The sequence below is a fragment of the Nerophis ophidion genome, linkage group LG02 (genome assembly GCF_033978795.1).
Source record: "Nerophis ophidion isolate RoL-2023_Sa linkage group LG02, RoL_Noph_v1.0, whole genome shotgun sequence".
Lineage (NCBI taxonomy): Eukaryota > Metazoa > Chordata > Actinopteri > Syngnathiformes > Syngnathidae > Nerophis > Nerophis ophidion.
The window spans coordinates 44,877,349-44,892,272 of NC_084612.1; the positions used below are offsets into that span (position 1 = coordinate 44,877,349).

The 14,924-nt window shown below is 45.3% G+C and overlaps 1 protein-coding gene across 5 annotated transcripts in view; it reads left to right on the forward strand.

Annotated features, from left to right (window-relative positions):
* The window catches only part of ccdc102a (coiled-coil domain containing 102A), a 118,369-nt gene that overhangs the window by 60,387 nt on the left and 43,058 nt on the right, over window positions 1–14,924 (forward strand). For 3 of the 5 annotated variants that reach the window (XM_061884477.1, XM_061884467.1, XM_061884496.1), the window contains exons 4-5: window positions 2,041–2,291; window positions 6,045–6,153. In XM_061884477.1, the coding sequence (XP_061740461.1) occupies window positions 2,041–2,291; window positions 6,045–6,153 (360 nt within the window). The remainder of the gene's footprint in view (window positions 1–2,040; window positions 2,292–6,044; window positions 6,154–14,924) is intronic. The other 2 variants (XM_061884506.1, XM_061884488.1) reach the window with 1 other exon arrangement.

Consider the following 14,924-nt stretch of genomic DNA (forward strand, 5'->3'; position numbering starts at 1 on the left):
ATGTTTATATTTGTCACAATTACATATTATATCAAATAACGTATTATGCAAAACAAACTGGTACCTGTTTTTGTGTATTTGGCATCTGCATAGGTACTGAAAATTTGAAAACAACCATGAAGACATAACAGAGAAACAATATTGCCTTCTTTCATACTTTTTCCAAAAGAGCTGTTTGGAATTTGCCTATATTGTAACGTTTCCCCAAGCTTGGCGTTAGCGGATATCTCCATATATTGTAGAGATTTACCCGAAGAGCTTTTCACAAAACCGTCATTGTAGTTTGATGTAGTATTCAATAAGTTCCTTAATTTTCTCTATCCTCTTGTTGTGGGGAAGACTGGCTCGTACTTGCACACACATGCTCCGCCCTTTGCCATGAGTTATACAAAGTAGCATATAGTTGTAACTTATACCCGTCAGTAGACTCATTAGGGAAGCGCCAACAACTACAAAATGGCTGACGGGGAGAAGAAGCAGTCAAAGTGGAGGCACATAAATAAGACAGCCCATAAAACAGCGCATCGGGAAGTGACGGTCAGAAACCGACCTGACGATGGTTTTCAAAACATAATCTTTGCAAAATGTTGACCAAAGAACCACAATTACATGCTATGTAAATCACAAGGAAGTATTTTAAATGTAGAAAAAAAAATGATGTGACCCCTTTAAACAAAAAACGCTTGTCAGTCTGTGGAATGTCCGCACAGTCCTCGAGAAGCAACTAACAATTTGCAGTCATGTTGCTGTCATGATAAAACATACATTTAATGATAGCTATCCTTCGTAGCTATAGTAGGAATGTAACAATATGAACATTTCATATCACGGTTATTGTCACTAAAATGATCAGTTATCATTGCCACAGTATTGTTGAATGTGCTCAAAAAATGATCATTCATACTTAAAACCAATGTTTATTCAAACAATTAAATACAGTAAATAGCCACACAATACACTTTTTAGCAGAATAAATATTGTATATAATAAAATTGTTCTGGCTTCTTAAGAGCCATATTCGTTTTATTTGAGTGATTAAATATGTTTATCTTCTTTTTTAATGATAAAGAAAAAACGTGGGGGGCGTCACGTCTGTTTTATGTGACGTCACGCAAATATACCTGTTGTCACTTTCACTCGAGTATCGATTGAGCTCTCTGATTAATAGAGCGCAGCCTGTAGGTTAATGTGCACCATTTAATGTCTTGGTTGTTTAGCCAACTATGTGTTTACATACGTTTGGATTGTGGTATGTCGTTGTTAGTGAGGAAATAGATTAATGTCGCTTGTATTCATTATTTAAGATAGCTATAGCGCTCGCTCCGCCTCCAGTAAAGAGAAGTGTCACCAGTCCGTGAGTTTGTCGAAGTGTTATCAATCACGGTTTTTACTTTAAATATAAAACGGTACTACTAACTGTTGGGGGTTTCAGCGCAGTTTATCATTTGTGAAATGCAAATGTTGACAGGTATAAACTGACCACACAAAGCTAATGCTTGACTTGTGCCTTACGTAGGCGTGGAGATTACGTCATTACGTGGTACAATCCCGAAGGGCGGTATTAAGGAAAGCAAACATCCCAGAGGCATCCGCGTAAAGGTTGCAAACAACACGTTTAACAATTAGACAAGTGTCATTCCTTTACCACTTACTGAACAAACACATTACTTTAGTCTTATCAACATATGTACATTTTTATCTCTACACCAACCTTTAAAGTATTTAGGATCATCCTGCACACTCATTTATTTCCTCTTGTTCCTGAAAGGCTTTTCAAGTCCATATACCGTGTGAAGGTTGCACGTTTTCCCTGTGACTGATGGGTGGATGGATACCAGAGATTCATCAAGCAAACTTCACCTAACTTGAAGCTAACATTACCCACTCTGATCACAAAAACTCACTGGACATAAACACAAAATTGTAAAGTAGTAAAGTGAAGTGACACTTTTAGTTAGTCTGTTGTCTGGAACAAACAGTAACACCTTCCCTTTAAGAGTGTGATCCTGGATTTTGAAGTGTTTGCGTTTTGTTCTCCAGCAGGAAATGGAGCTGCTTCAGTCTGTGATGCATTCACGAGCTCCAGGTGGCGACACTCAAGAGTCTTGGGACGGTCAGAGTGGCGATTGCATGAACCCACCTGGCACACGTTCATCCTCTGGTTTGAGCCGGCAGGAACGCAACAGGCAGCTATGGGGGGACATGGGTGCCGTGGAGGATGACTCCAGGAAACTCAACGCTTTGCAGCTTCGCCTGGACGAGTCCCAGAAAGTCCTGCTGAAAGAAAGAGAGTATGTCACACAATTTTAAAACCGTTTTATTCCGATCAGGGTCTGATTTGGTTCATCCTTGAGTGAGATTGGCAGCAACACAGCAACAGACGCCGCCACGCTCCGCCTGTCGATCTCACGATCCCCCTCACTCATCAACATGTTTATATTTGTCACAATTACATATTATATCAAATAACGTATTATGCAAAACAAACTGGTACCTGTTTTTGTGTATTTGGCATCTGCATACTGTAGGTCCCGAAAATGTTAAAACAACAATGGAGACATGGCAGAGAAACAATCTAGTCTTCTTTCATACTTCTTCCAAAAGAGCTGTTTGGAAATATCCTAAATTGTCACGTTTTCCCCAAGCTAGATGTTAGCGGATATCTCCATACATTGTAGAGGTTTTACCCGAAGTGCTTTGCACGAGTAGTCTGACGTAAGAGTCAATAGGTTCCTTCATTTTCTCTATTCTCTTGTTGTGGGGCAGACTGGCTCATACATGCACACACATGTTCCACCCTTTGCCATGAGTTATACAAAGGAGCATATAGTTGTAACTTATACCCGTCAGTAGTCTACTGCTGATTCGGTTCATCCTTGAGGGAGATTGGCAGCAACACAGTCTTTGGACCAGTTCCTTATTCTATTTTATTACATACAATTGTTTGAGCAAAACAAGATCAATAGCACACTAGCAAAACAAAAGCAAAATCTGTCTACTACTCTTAAGTCATTTGAATTTGAATTGATTAACGTGGACCCCGACTTAAACAAGTTGAAAAACTTATTCGGAATGTTTTGTTTTTTTGTCCTGTCCAGCTTCTCAGGCAAATCATATAGTTGATGTAGATGCCCATATTGGCTGTTCAGATTTACTTTACAAAAGAGAAGTGTAGGATACTTCTCTTGTTGCCTTATTTGAATTTAACTTTATTAAATGAATTTATATTATCATTTGGTGCAGCTGGGCCAGAGTAGGAGGGGATAGAAAGAGAAAAAAATGAAGACAGAGGGGGAAATTGTGGGGATAAGAGGGGGATTAGACAGAGAGACAAAAACAACAACAGCAAACACAATAATAACAACAATAGAACACACGATATGTACACATTTGATTGTAAAAGTGATAGCAAAGAAGCAGTTAGAGATATAAATAATAATATAGAAATGACAAGTAACATTTATATGTACTGAACTGTGCAATCTACTAATAAAAGTTTCAATCAATCAAATTTGGAGTTTGCCCTCAAAGTTAAATCATTTGGGGTTTTCCCTCAAAGTCTTCCTGTTTCCGGGCACCTATTCCCTGAAAGAAGTCTCCTTTGTTAACAAAATGAAGATGTTCTGAAAATGAATACCAATACTAATATTACCCTTAGTATTGACACCATTTACACATTTTATGAATTGATACACCCTCCCCTTAAGTGTCGTGTACGCCTGGTCGCTATAAGCACAACAGTTGTTGGACTAGAATTAGCAAATTTGGTATGAATTGGGTGTGAATGCCCTATGTGAGCAAGCCGACAATACACGTCAGCGGAACTAAAACGCCTGGATTTCCAGCGTGAGAAAGTGTGTGAATGTTGGAACGGTTAGAATTGGTGGAGGAATGTCGGATATGAAGAGCGTTGTATATTGCCCATTCATTTCCAATGGAGGAAAATTCCTGGTAATTCTGGGTAATCAGGGAATTTTTTGAAGCTTACTAGACTTTTACTAATCTTCTTAATTTCCTGTTAATTAATGCTTACTTTCTCCTGTAAGGCAGTTCCATCTACACTTCTTAAAGATTGCTAAGGACTTATTTATTGAATTGTTTCTAGCTAGCTCAGCGATTATTAGAATGCCTAGGTGTGAATGAATGATGGGTTCTCACTTCTCTGTGAAGTGTCTAGAAAAGCGCTATATAAATCTATTATTATTATCATGCCTGCTCCTGGCTTGCTCTTACTTGTGATAATGATACCTAATAGATATTGGATATACTTCAATGTAAATTTTCCTCCACAGTCACCTATATAACCGGTTTTCTGAGTCTACAAAAGGCTAATTTTTGGGGTGTTCCCAGATTGCTAATTAAACCCTCCACAGAGCCCGAGGTACCAATAATATAGTATCAGCCACAGATTTTATTCGAAAAGCATTAACTGGCAATGGTCGTTTGCACACTTTTTACCCAAAATTGTCCAATACTGATCGGTAGTGCTGTGTGATATAACAAAATAAATATTGTACGATGACATAAAAATGTATCCTATGGTATTATTCTCTATTGTTTATACTGTAATGTTAACCTCTTGGCTGTGGATATATTAACTGCTGCTTTGCAGAATATTTTTTTTATTACATGAAGAACTTTACTTTAAGTTACAGTAGTGGAGCATGGATGTAAACAATGTAGCTGTCTGCTACTAGGTTTTGCAGAGATGGAAAACACAAAGAAAAGCTAAACCAGTAAAACCCGAAGAGGAAATAGGGGCATAAAAAGGGAAGAGGAGTTCCTTTGTTTGGCTTTAAAAAGTCAGACACCGACGGTCCCTAATCTGCAAAACATGTCACCAACAAGTCATTAATAGCAACTTGAACACTTCTAATCTTTTTTTATCACTTAAAGACACAGCGTGAAGAACAGTGCAGAAAGAGTGTTTAAAAATTGACGGAATACAAACGTTAGTGATTAAAGAAAAACACCACAAACGAATCAGACAGTCTTTGTCCAAAGACGAGCTCAGTCAGATACTAAGAAATTCCAGGTGCGATCTCTAAATTCATGGTGACATGACCATAGTATAAATTGTCAAAAAGAAGGGCTGTTACTAAAGATACTTTTTTTGTTCTTTAATTGTCATATCCATTTCTATATAAAATATGTGTATAAAAAAGGCAAAACGATAAGCGAAACTGACATTCATTTAAAGTGTATGTATGTAAAATTTTAAGAGAAAATACTATATTTTGGTTTATTTTTATCGGGATATAAATTCACCTATATCGGGATATATATTTTTGTCCAAATCGCACATACTATATTGATCATTGGCTGACCGATCATCCCTAGTTAAGACGTTAAATAGGTCATAGGCAGTTTATTAGGTACTTGCAGGGCCGCCCCGACCCGAACGCAGAACACGTGCTGTGCGTGCAATGCGTAAGACCTGGCAAACTTGGAAGCCTCCATTTTCCATTTGCATGACGAAGCCCAAATGAAAAGCACATAAGCTGTTAGTTAATGAATGACAGGGTGCTCTATACCACCAACGTATTCCTGGCTGCGTCGTGCTCCATCACTCATTAGAATATTATGATTTATTTCACTTCAAATTTACAGCGGCTTTTTTTGTAAAGAACATAAATCCATGTTTTGCAACGCAAAGGTACTGGGTTCAAATCCCGGACGGAATAGGGGAAAATTGTTAAATTTGACCAAAAAATAAAATAAAAAATACAATACAAAGCCCCATCCATCCATCCATTTTCTACCGCTTATTCCCTTTTGGGATCGAAGCATACATCAAATTTAATTTAAAATTTATCGAAGTATAAAAATGGTTTTGCCATAAAAATAAAAGTTGTGAATAAGTGTGAAAAAAATAATTGTACTGACTAGTAATCATTTACGCAGCATGGGTGGAAGGAAGAGTCTTTTGAAAGAATCCATGCAAGCACATGGACAGATATTCAAACAAACATCCTTTTTGCGATCAGTTGTGACTTCAAAGTGGTAAAAATCACTGTTATGTTGTTTGTTTTTGTCATGCACAGAGACAAGCTTGCTTTAAGTAAGAGCATCGCAAAGCTGGAGCTCGAGCTCAGTCAGTGGAAACTTAAGTATGAGGAGATAAGCAAGAATAAACAAGAAGTCCTCAAACAGGTGAGACATGATTTCACTCTCCTTCTATTGTTCCTTGGTAGTTTGGTGTATAACATTAGTTGGTTATTGGAACAAAAAGCTTATTTTAACTTAGGTGGTTAGTAGGCTGCTTAGCATAGTCTGAACATACACTATTGGACTTCCACTTAACTTTTTCATGCTAAAACCGAACATAAGGGTTTTGTATTGCTCTCTGGTAATGAAATGTAAATTAACCCAATTTTTAAGAAAAAATAATAAAATAAAATTACTGTTTTTAAGGATCTTTACTACTTTACAATTTGTTATATTAAAAAACTATTTTATGGAATGCAAAAACATTGAGCCTCCTGACATACAGCAAAACTTCGATTTACGAACTTAATCAGTTCTTGAATGTTGTGTGTAAATCGAAATGTTCGTATGGTGAAGCAGAATTCACCATAAGATGATATTTACATTACATTGGAACCCATTATTCATAATGGGTTCCAGCCTCAACAAATGTCTCTCCATCCATCCATTTTCTACGGATTGTCCCTTTCGGGGTAGGGGGAGTCGCTGGAGCCTATCTCAGCTGCATTTGGTCTTTATTTTAGTGAAGTGGGAACTGCAATTTTTGGTGAATTTTGCCTTTCGTTCACAATGATTCAGACAGACATGACGATGGATGTTATTTTTGTTTTGTTTTTGCATTTTAAGTATTAAATAAATGTAATCAAAAGTTTGCTTACATTGAAGCCATTGGGAGCTGCGTAATTCTGCCTATATAGCCGTTAGAAAAGCATCCAAACACCTCCATTAGGGTTTTACATACAGGATGTTATCTGCAATGTAGTAACAGGCAACATTTAATATTTTAAGCGTTTTGATCATTTTAAGCATACGCAGTGCATTAATTTAAAAAAACGCATCACGACTTTTGATTTTTTTTGTCTTCACTGATTATTACGCACTGCAGACTTCAACAAACATAATAAAACATCATTTTCTGTATAAGGTCTGCTGTCAGAAGGCCGACTGCTCCGATGTTCATATATTTAAACGGGGCGGGGGGGGGGGGAAAGCGTCTTTTCGTGTCGTTCTCGCCAGTTCCAGGTCCTTAATGGCTGTCAAAGTGTCCCAACTTGTCGAGTTAAATTCTCAGCCATCTACTTTCCAGGGGACAGGCATGATTTATTATCTACAACAAACTTCCAAGGAGTAGGGAAGCGAAGAAACAGCAGACGACTCGATGATGTAAACATAGGACACACGGCAGCGATCACAGTGAGACGATCTGTCACTTCATTTCTGTTTGTTTCCTAGTTTTGTAATTACTTCCCATCAGTGCTCTTATTTTGTTTCCATTTCCTGTTTGTCCCGCTGAGCACTGTGATTCTTCCCTCACTTGCTGTTGATTGCCAATCAGCATGTTGCTATTTATGCCTGTCTCGAGCGCTCCTCAGTGCTCGAAGATAGCTTTATATCTAGAACTGTTAGATGCAAGACTGTTTTCTCCTCTGTTTGATGATATTAAAAATCATCTTACCTTTTCAGTGTCTCCTGGTTCCTGCATCTTGGGGTCGCTATTACTGCAGCCATGCAAGTTTTTAACACACAGCGCTATTATAAATAGTTTGTCTGCGTTAGCGCTTATAATAACAATATCACTAAAACTTGGTTAATATTCAAATCACAAAATACATATGGGAGTATTGTTGGCGCTTTTTGGATGGTTATTTATTGGATTGCATGGGCGGAATAGAGGACCTCCCGTTGATTCTGCTGTAAGCGGACTCTTTTTTTTTTTTATGTTTATTTAATTTAGAATGAATTAAAAAAAACAGTTTGTCATCCTGACTTTCATAATGATTGTGAACGATGGGTAAAATTAAAAAAAGTGCAGTTCCATAATCGACTTTGTAGTTGTGTCATCGGATTTGCGGCCTCATGTTTTGGACACTTGGGTGAAGAGAGGGGCGGAGCTTTCTACCGATCACCACCTGGTGGTGAGTTGGCTGCGACGGTGGGGCAGGATGCCGGACAGACCTGGCAGGCCAAAACGCATTGTGAGGGTTTGCTGGGAACGTCTGGCAGAGTCTCCTGTCAGAGAAAGTTTCAATTCCCACCTCCGGAAGAACTTTGAAAATGTCACGAAGGGGGGTGCTGGACATTGAGTCCGAGTGGACCATGTTCCGCACCTCTATTGTCGAGGCGGCTGATTGGAGCTGTGGCCGCAAGGTAGTTGGTGCCTGTCGGGGCGGTAATCCTAGTACCCGTTGGTGGACATCAGCGGTGAGGGATGCCGTCAAGCTGAAGAAGGAGTCCTATCGGGTTCTTTTGGCTCATAGGACTCCAGAGGCAGTGGACAGGTACCGACAGGCCAAGCGATGTGCAGCTTCAGCGGTTGCGGAGGCAAAAACTCGGACATGTGAGAAGTTCGGGGAAGCCATGGAAAACGACTTCCGGACAGCTTCGAAGCGATTTTGGACCACCATTCGCCGCCTCAGGAAGGGGAAGCAGTGCACTGTCAACACCGTGTATGGTGCGGATGGTGTTCTGCTGACCTCAACTGCGGATGTTGTGGATCGGAGGAAGGAATACTTCGAAGATCTCCTCAATCCCACCAACACGTCTTCCTATGAGGAAGCAGTGCCTGGGGAATCTGTGATGGGCTCTCCTATTTCTGGGGCTGAGGTTGCTGAGGTAGTTAAAAAGTTCCTCGGTGGCAAGGCCCCAGGGGTGGAGGAGATCCGCCCCGAGTTCCTTAAGGTTCTGGATTCTGTGGGGCTGTCTTAGTTGACAAAACTCTGCAGCATCGCGTGGACATCGGGGGCGGTACCTCTGGATTGGCAGACCGGGGTGGTGGTCCCTCTCTTTCAGAAAGGGGACAGGAGGGTGTGTTCCAACTATTGTGGGATCACACTCCTCAGCCTTCCCGGTAAGGATTATTCAGGTGGACTGGAGAGGAGGCTACGCCGGATAGTCGAACCTCGGATTCAGGAGGAACAGTGTGATTTTCGTTCTGGTCGTGGTACTGTGGACCAGTTCTATACTCTCGGCAGTCTACATGTGCTTTGTGGACTTGGAGAAGGCATTCGACCGTGTCCCTCGGGAAGTCCTGTGGGGAGTGCTCAAAGAGTATGGAGTATCGGACTGTCTTATTGTGGCGGTCCGCTCCCTATACGATCAGTGTCCGAGCTTGGTCCGCATTGCCGGCAGTAAGGCGGACACGTTTCAAGTGAGGGTTGGACTCCGCCAAGGCTGTCTTTTGTCACCGTTTCTGTTCATAACTTTTATGGACAGAATTTCTAGGCGCAGTCAAGGCGTTGAGGGGTTCCGGTTTGGTGGCCGTGGGAGTAGGTCTCTGCTTTTTGCAGATGATGTGGTCCTGATGGCTTCATCTGGCCGGTATCTTCAGCTATCACTGGATCGGTTTGCAGCCGAGTGTGAAGCGACCGGAATGAGAATCAGCACCTCCAAGTCCGAGTCCATGTTTCTCTCCCGGAAAAGGGTGGAGGGCCATCTCCGGGTTGGGAAAGAGACCCTGCCCCAAGTGGAGGAGTTCACGTATCTAGGAGTCTTGTTCACGAGTGGGGGAAGAGTGAATCGTGAAATTGACAGGCAGATCGGTGCAGCGTCTTCAGTAATGCGGACGTTGTACCGATCGTCTTCAGTATCGTGGACGTTGTACCGATCCGTTGTGGTGAAGAAGGAGCTGAGCCGGAAAGCAAAGCTCTCAATTTACCGGTCGATCTACGTTACCATCCTCACCTATGGTCATGAGCTTTGGGTCATGACCAAAAGGATAAGATTACGGGTACAACCGACCGAAATGAGTTTCCTCTGGCGGGGCTCTCCCTTAGAGATAGGGTGAAAAGCTCTGTCATCCGGGAAGAACTCAAAGTAAAGCCACTGCTCCTCCAAATCGAGAGGAGCCAGATGAGGTGGTTCGGGCATCTAGTCAGGATGCCACCCGAACGCCTCCCGAGGGAGGTGTTTAGGGCACGTCCAACCGGTAGGAGGCCACGAGAAAGACCCAGGACATGTTGGGAAGACTATGTCTCTTGGCTGGCCTGGGAACGCCACGGGATCCCCCGGGTAGAGCTAGACGAAGTGGCTGGGGAGAGGGAAGTCTGGGCTTCCCTGCTTAGGCTTCTGCCCCCGCGACCCGACCTCGGATAAGCGGAAGAAGATGGATGGATGGACAGTTCCCTTTTAAGGTTTGTATACTTTGAAAACAATATAAAGTGCTATACAGTACTGTGTATCAAACAAAGTTAAAAAGGGCTGATGGATGAAAACTTTCTATGTAATAAAAGTAAACAACAACAAGCTATGATATACTCTGCCAACAAGCGCACACAGAATAAGAATCATATTGCCATTATTTGAGAACTTGTTCACAAACTAGGAATTTTTGTTCGTACAATCGTGCAACATGAAACACATATAACACAGAATAGGTGATAAAAATGAGCTGTAACTGAGCTATCAGATGTTATTGTTCATGTGTCTGATGGGCGAGGGGAAAAAAGTGAATTTTTGTTCGTACAATCGTGCAACATGAAACACATATAACACAGAATAGGTGATAAAAATGAGCTGTAACTGAGCTATCAGATGTTATTGTTCATGTGTCTGATGGGCGAGGGGAAAAAAGTGTTCAGGTGGCGGGAGGTGTGGGTCTGGATGGACCGTAGTCTCCTGCATGAAGGGAGAAGGGAGAATAGTTTGTGTCCAAGGTGAGAAGCGTCAGCTGTGATCCGACCCACACGCCTTCTGGTTCTGGAGGAGAACAGGTCCTGGAGGGGTGGGAGTTTGCAGCCAATCACCTTCTCAGCAGCATGTACGATGCACTGCAGTCGATGCTTGTCCCAGACTGTAGCGCCGGGGAACCACACGGTGATGAAGGAGGTGAGGATGGACTCGATGATGGCCGAGTAGAACTGCACCAGCATCTCGGTCGGCACCTTGAATTTCCTTAGCTGCCGCAGGAAGTACATCCTCTGCTGGGCCTTCTTGATGAGGGAGTTGATGGTTGGCTCCTACTTGAGGTCCTGGGTGATGGTGGTGGCCAGGAAACAGGAGTCTACGATGGAGACGGGTGGGAGAGTCAATCAGGGTGAGGGGGGATGGTGGGGCTCTGACTTTCCTGAAGTCCATGATCATTTCTACTGTCTTCTGGGCGTTCAGCTCCAGGTTTTTGAAGCTTCACCAGGACGCCAGCCGGTCCATCTCTCCTGTAGGTGGATTCATCGCCATCCGAGATGAGCCCGATGAGAGTGGTGTCGTCCGCAAACATGAGCAGATTTTTGGACTACTGACTGGAGGTGCAGATAATTGTATACAGGGAGAAGAGCCAAGGGGAAAGTACACAGCTCTGAGAGTACCAGTGCTCGTGGTTCGACTGTCCGAGACAATCTTCCGCAGCCGCACGTGCTGTCTTCGTTCCCTCAGGAAGTCATTGATCCTTCTGCAGAGGGACCCGGGTACGCTGAGCTGGTAGAGCTTGTCTCGTAGCAGTCCAGGGAGGATGGTGTTGACGACAAAGCTGAAGTCCACAAACAGGATCCTGGCGTAGGTTCCTGGGGAGTCCAGATGCTCCAGGATGAAATGGAGGGCCAGGTTCACTGCATCATCATCAGACCTGTTGGCTCTGTAGGCAAACTGCAGTGGGTCCAGGAAGGTGGCGGTGATGTCCTTGAGGTGGGGCAGGACCAAGCGCTCAAAAGACTTAATGACTACAGACGTCAGCGCCACCGGCCTGTAGTCATTAAGTCCTGTGATCCGTGTTTTTTTTGGGGACAGGGACGATGGTGGAGGTCTTGAAGCAGGACGGCACGTGGCATAGCTCCAGAGAGGTGTTAAAAATGTCAGTGAAGACAGGAGCCAGCTGATCTGCGCAGTGTCTCAGGGTGGAGGGGGAGACACCATTCGGCCTGGGGGCTTCGCGTGTTCAGCTTCAAGAACTGCTGGCGCACATCCTCCTCTCGGATAGAGAGGGCAGGGCGGGATGGGTCTGGAGTCCTATGATGCCCTATCACAAACAAAATCATAAAATCCTTAATTTTAACAACAATATTGCTACCTCTCTGAGCTGCAACCTTATCGTGGTAGAGGAGTTTGCGTGTCCCAATGATCCTAGGAGCTATGTTGTCCGGGGGCATAAAGCCCCCTGGTAGGGTCTCCCAAGGCAAACAGGTTCTAGGTGAGGGATCAGACAAAGAGCAGCTCGAAGACCTTTATGAAGATGAAAAACCATGGACCCAGATTTCCCTCGCCCGGACGCGGGTCACCGGGGCCCCCCTCTGGAGCCAGGCCCGGAGGTGGGGCACGATGGCGAGCGCCTGGTGGCCGGGCCTGTTCCCATGGGGCCCGGCCGGGCACAGCCCGAAGAGGCAACGTGGGTCACCCCTCCAATGGGCTCACCACCCATAGCAGGGGCCATAGAGGTCGGGTGCATTGTGAGCTGGGCGACAGCCGAAGGCAGGGCACTTGGCGGTCCGATCCTCGGCTACAGAAGCTAGCTCTTGGGACGTGGAACGTCACGTCACTGGGGGGGAAGGAGCCTGAGCTAGTGCGCGAAGTCGAGAAATTCCGGCTGGATATAGTTGGACTCACTTCGACGCACAGCAAGGGCTCTGGAACCACTTCTCTCGAGAGGGATTGGACCCTCTTCCACTCTGGCGTTGCCGGCAGTGAGAGGCGACGGGCTGGGGTGGCAATTCTTGTTTCCCCCCGGCTCAAAGCCTGTACGTTGGAGTTCAACCCGGTGGACGAAAGGGTAGCCTCCCTCCGCCTTCGGGTGGGGGGATGGGTCCTGACTGTTGTTTGTGCTTATGCACCAAACAGCAGTTCAGGGTACCCACCCTTTTTGGGAACACTCGAGGGAGTACTGGAAAGTGCTCCCCCGGGTGATTCCCTTGTCCTACTGGGAGACTTCAACGCTCACGTTGGCAACGACAGTGAAACCTGGAGAGGCGTGATTGGGAAGAATGGCCGCCCGGATCTGAACCCGAGTGGTGTTTTGTTATTGGACTTTTGTGCTCGTCACAGTTTGTCGATAACAAACACCATGTTCAAACATAAGGGTGTCCATATGTGCACTTGGCACCAGGATACCCTAGGCCGCAGTTCCATGATCGACTTTGTAGTTGTGTCATCGGATTTGCGGCCTCATGTTTTGGACACTCGGGTGAAGAGAGGGGCGGAGCTTTCTACCGATCACCACCTGGTGGTGAGTTGGCTGCGATGGTGGGGGAGGATGCCGGACAGACCTGGGAGGCCCAAACGCATTGTGAGGGTCTGCTGGGAACGTCTGGCAGAGTCTCCTGTCAGACAAAAGTTCAATTCCCACCTCCGGAAGAACTTTGAACATGTCACGAGGGAGGTGCTGGACATTGAGTCCGAGTGGACCATGTTCCGCACCTCTATTGTCGAGGCGGCAGATCGGAGCTGTGGCCGCAAGGTAGTTGGTGCCTGTCGGGGCGGCAATCCTAAAACCCCTTGGTGGACACCAGCGGTGAGGGATGCCGTCAAGCTGAAGAAGGAGTCCTATCGGGTCCTTTTGGCTCATAGGACTCCGGAGGCAGTGGACAGGTACCGACAGGCCAAGCGGTGTGCAGCTTCAGCGGTCGCGGAGGCAAAAACTCGGACATGGGAAGAGTTCGGGGAAGCCATGGAAAACGACTTCCGGACGGCTTTGAAGCGATTCTGGACCACCGTCCGCCGCCTCAGGAAGGGGAAGCAGTGCACTATCAACACCGTGTATGGTGCGGATGGTGTTCTGCTGACCTCGACTGCGGATGTTGTGGATAGGTGGAAGGAATACTTCGAAGACCTCCTCAATCCCACCAACACGTCTTCCTATGAGGAAGCAGTGCCTGGGGAATCTGTGGTGGACTCTCCTATTTCTGGGGCTGAGGTCGCTGAGGTAGTTAAAAAGCTCCTCGGTGGCAAGGCCCCAGGGGTGGACGAGATCCGCCCGGAGTTCCTTAAGGCTCTGGATGCTGTGGGGCTGTCTTGGTTGACAAGCCTTTGCAGCATCGCGTGGACATCGGGGGCGGTACCTCTGGATTGGCAGACCGGGGTGGTGGTTCCTCTCTTTAAGAAGGGGGACCGGAGGGTGTGTTCCAACTATCGTGGGATCACACTCCTCAGCCTTCCCGGTAAGGTTTATTCAGGTGTACTGGAGAGGAGGCTACGTCGGATAGTCGAACCTCGGATTCAGGAGGAACAGTGTGGTTTTCGTCCTGGTCGTGGAACTGTGGACCAGCTCTATACTCTCGGCAGGGTTCTTGAGGGTGCATGGGAGTTTGCCCAACCAGTCTACATGTGCTTTGTGGACTTGGAGAAGGCATTCGACCGTGTCCCTCGGGAAGTCCTGTGGGGAGTGCTCAGAGAGTATGGGGTATCGGACTGTCTTATTGTGGCGGTCCGTTCCCTGTACGATCAGTGCCAGAGCTTGGTTCGCATTGCCGGCAGTAAGTCGAACACATTTCCAGTGAGGGTTGGACTCCGCCAAGGCTGTCCTTTGTCACCGATTCTGTTCATAACTTTTATGGACAGAATTTCTAGGCGCAGTCAAGGCGTTGAGGGGTTCCGGTTTGGTAACCGCAGGATTAGGTCTCTGCTTTTTGCAGATGATGTGGTCCTGATGGCTTCATCTGACCGGGATCTTCAGCTCTCGCTGGATCGGTTCGCAGCCGAGTGTGAAGCGACCGGAATGAGAATCAGCACCTCCAAATCCGAGTCCATGGTTCTCGCCCGGAAAAGGGTGGAGTGCCATCTCCGGGTTGGGGAGGAGA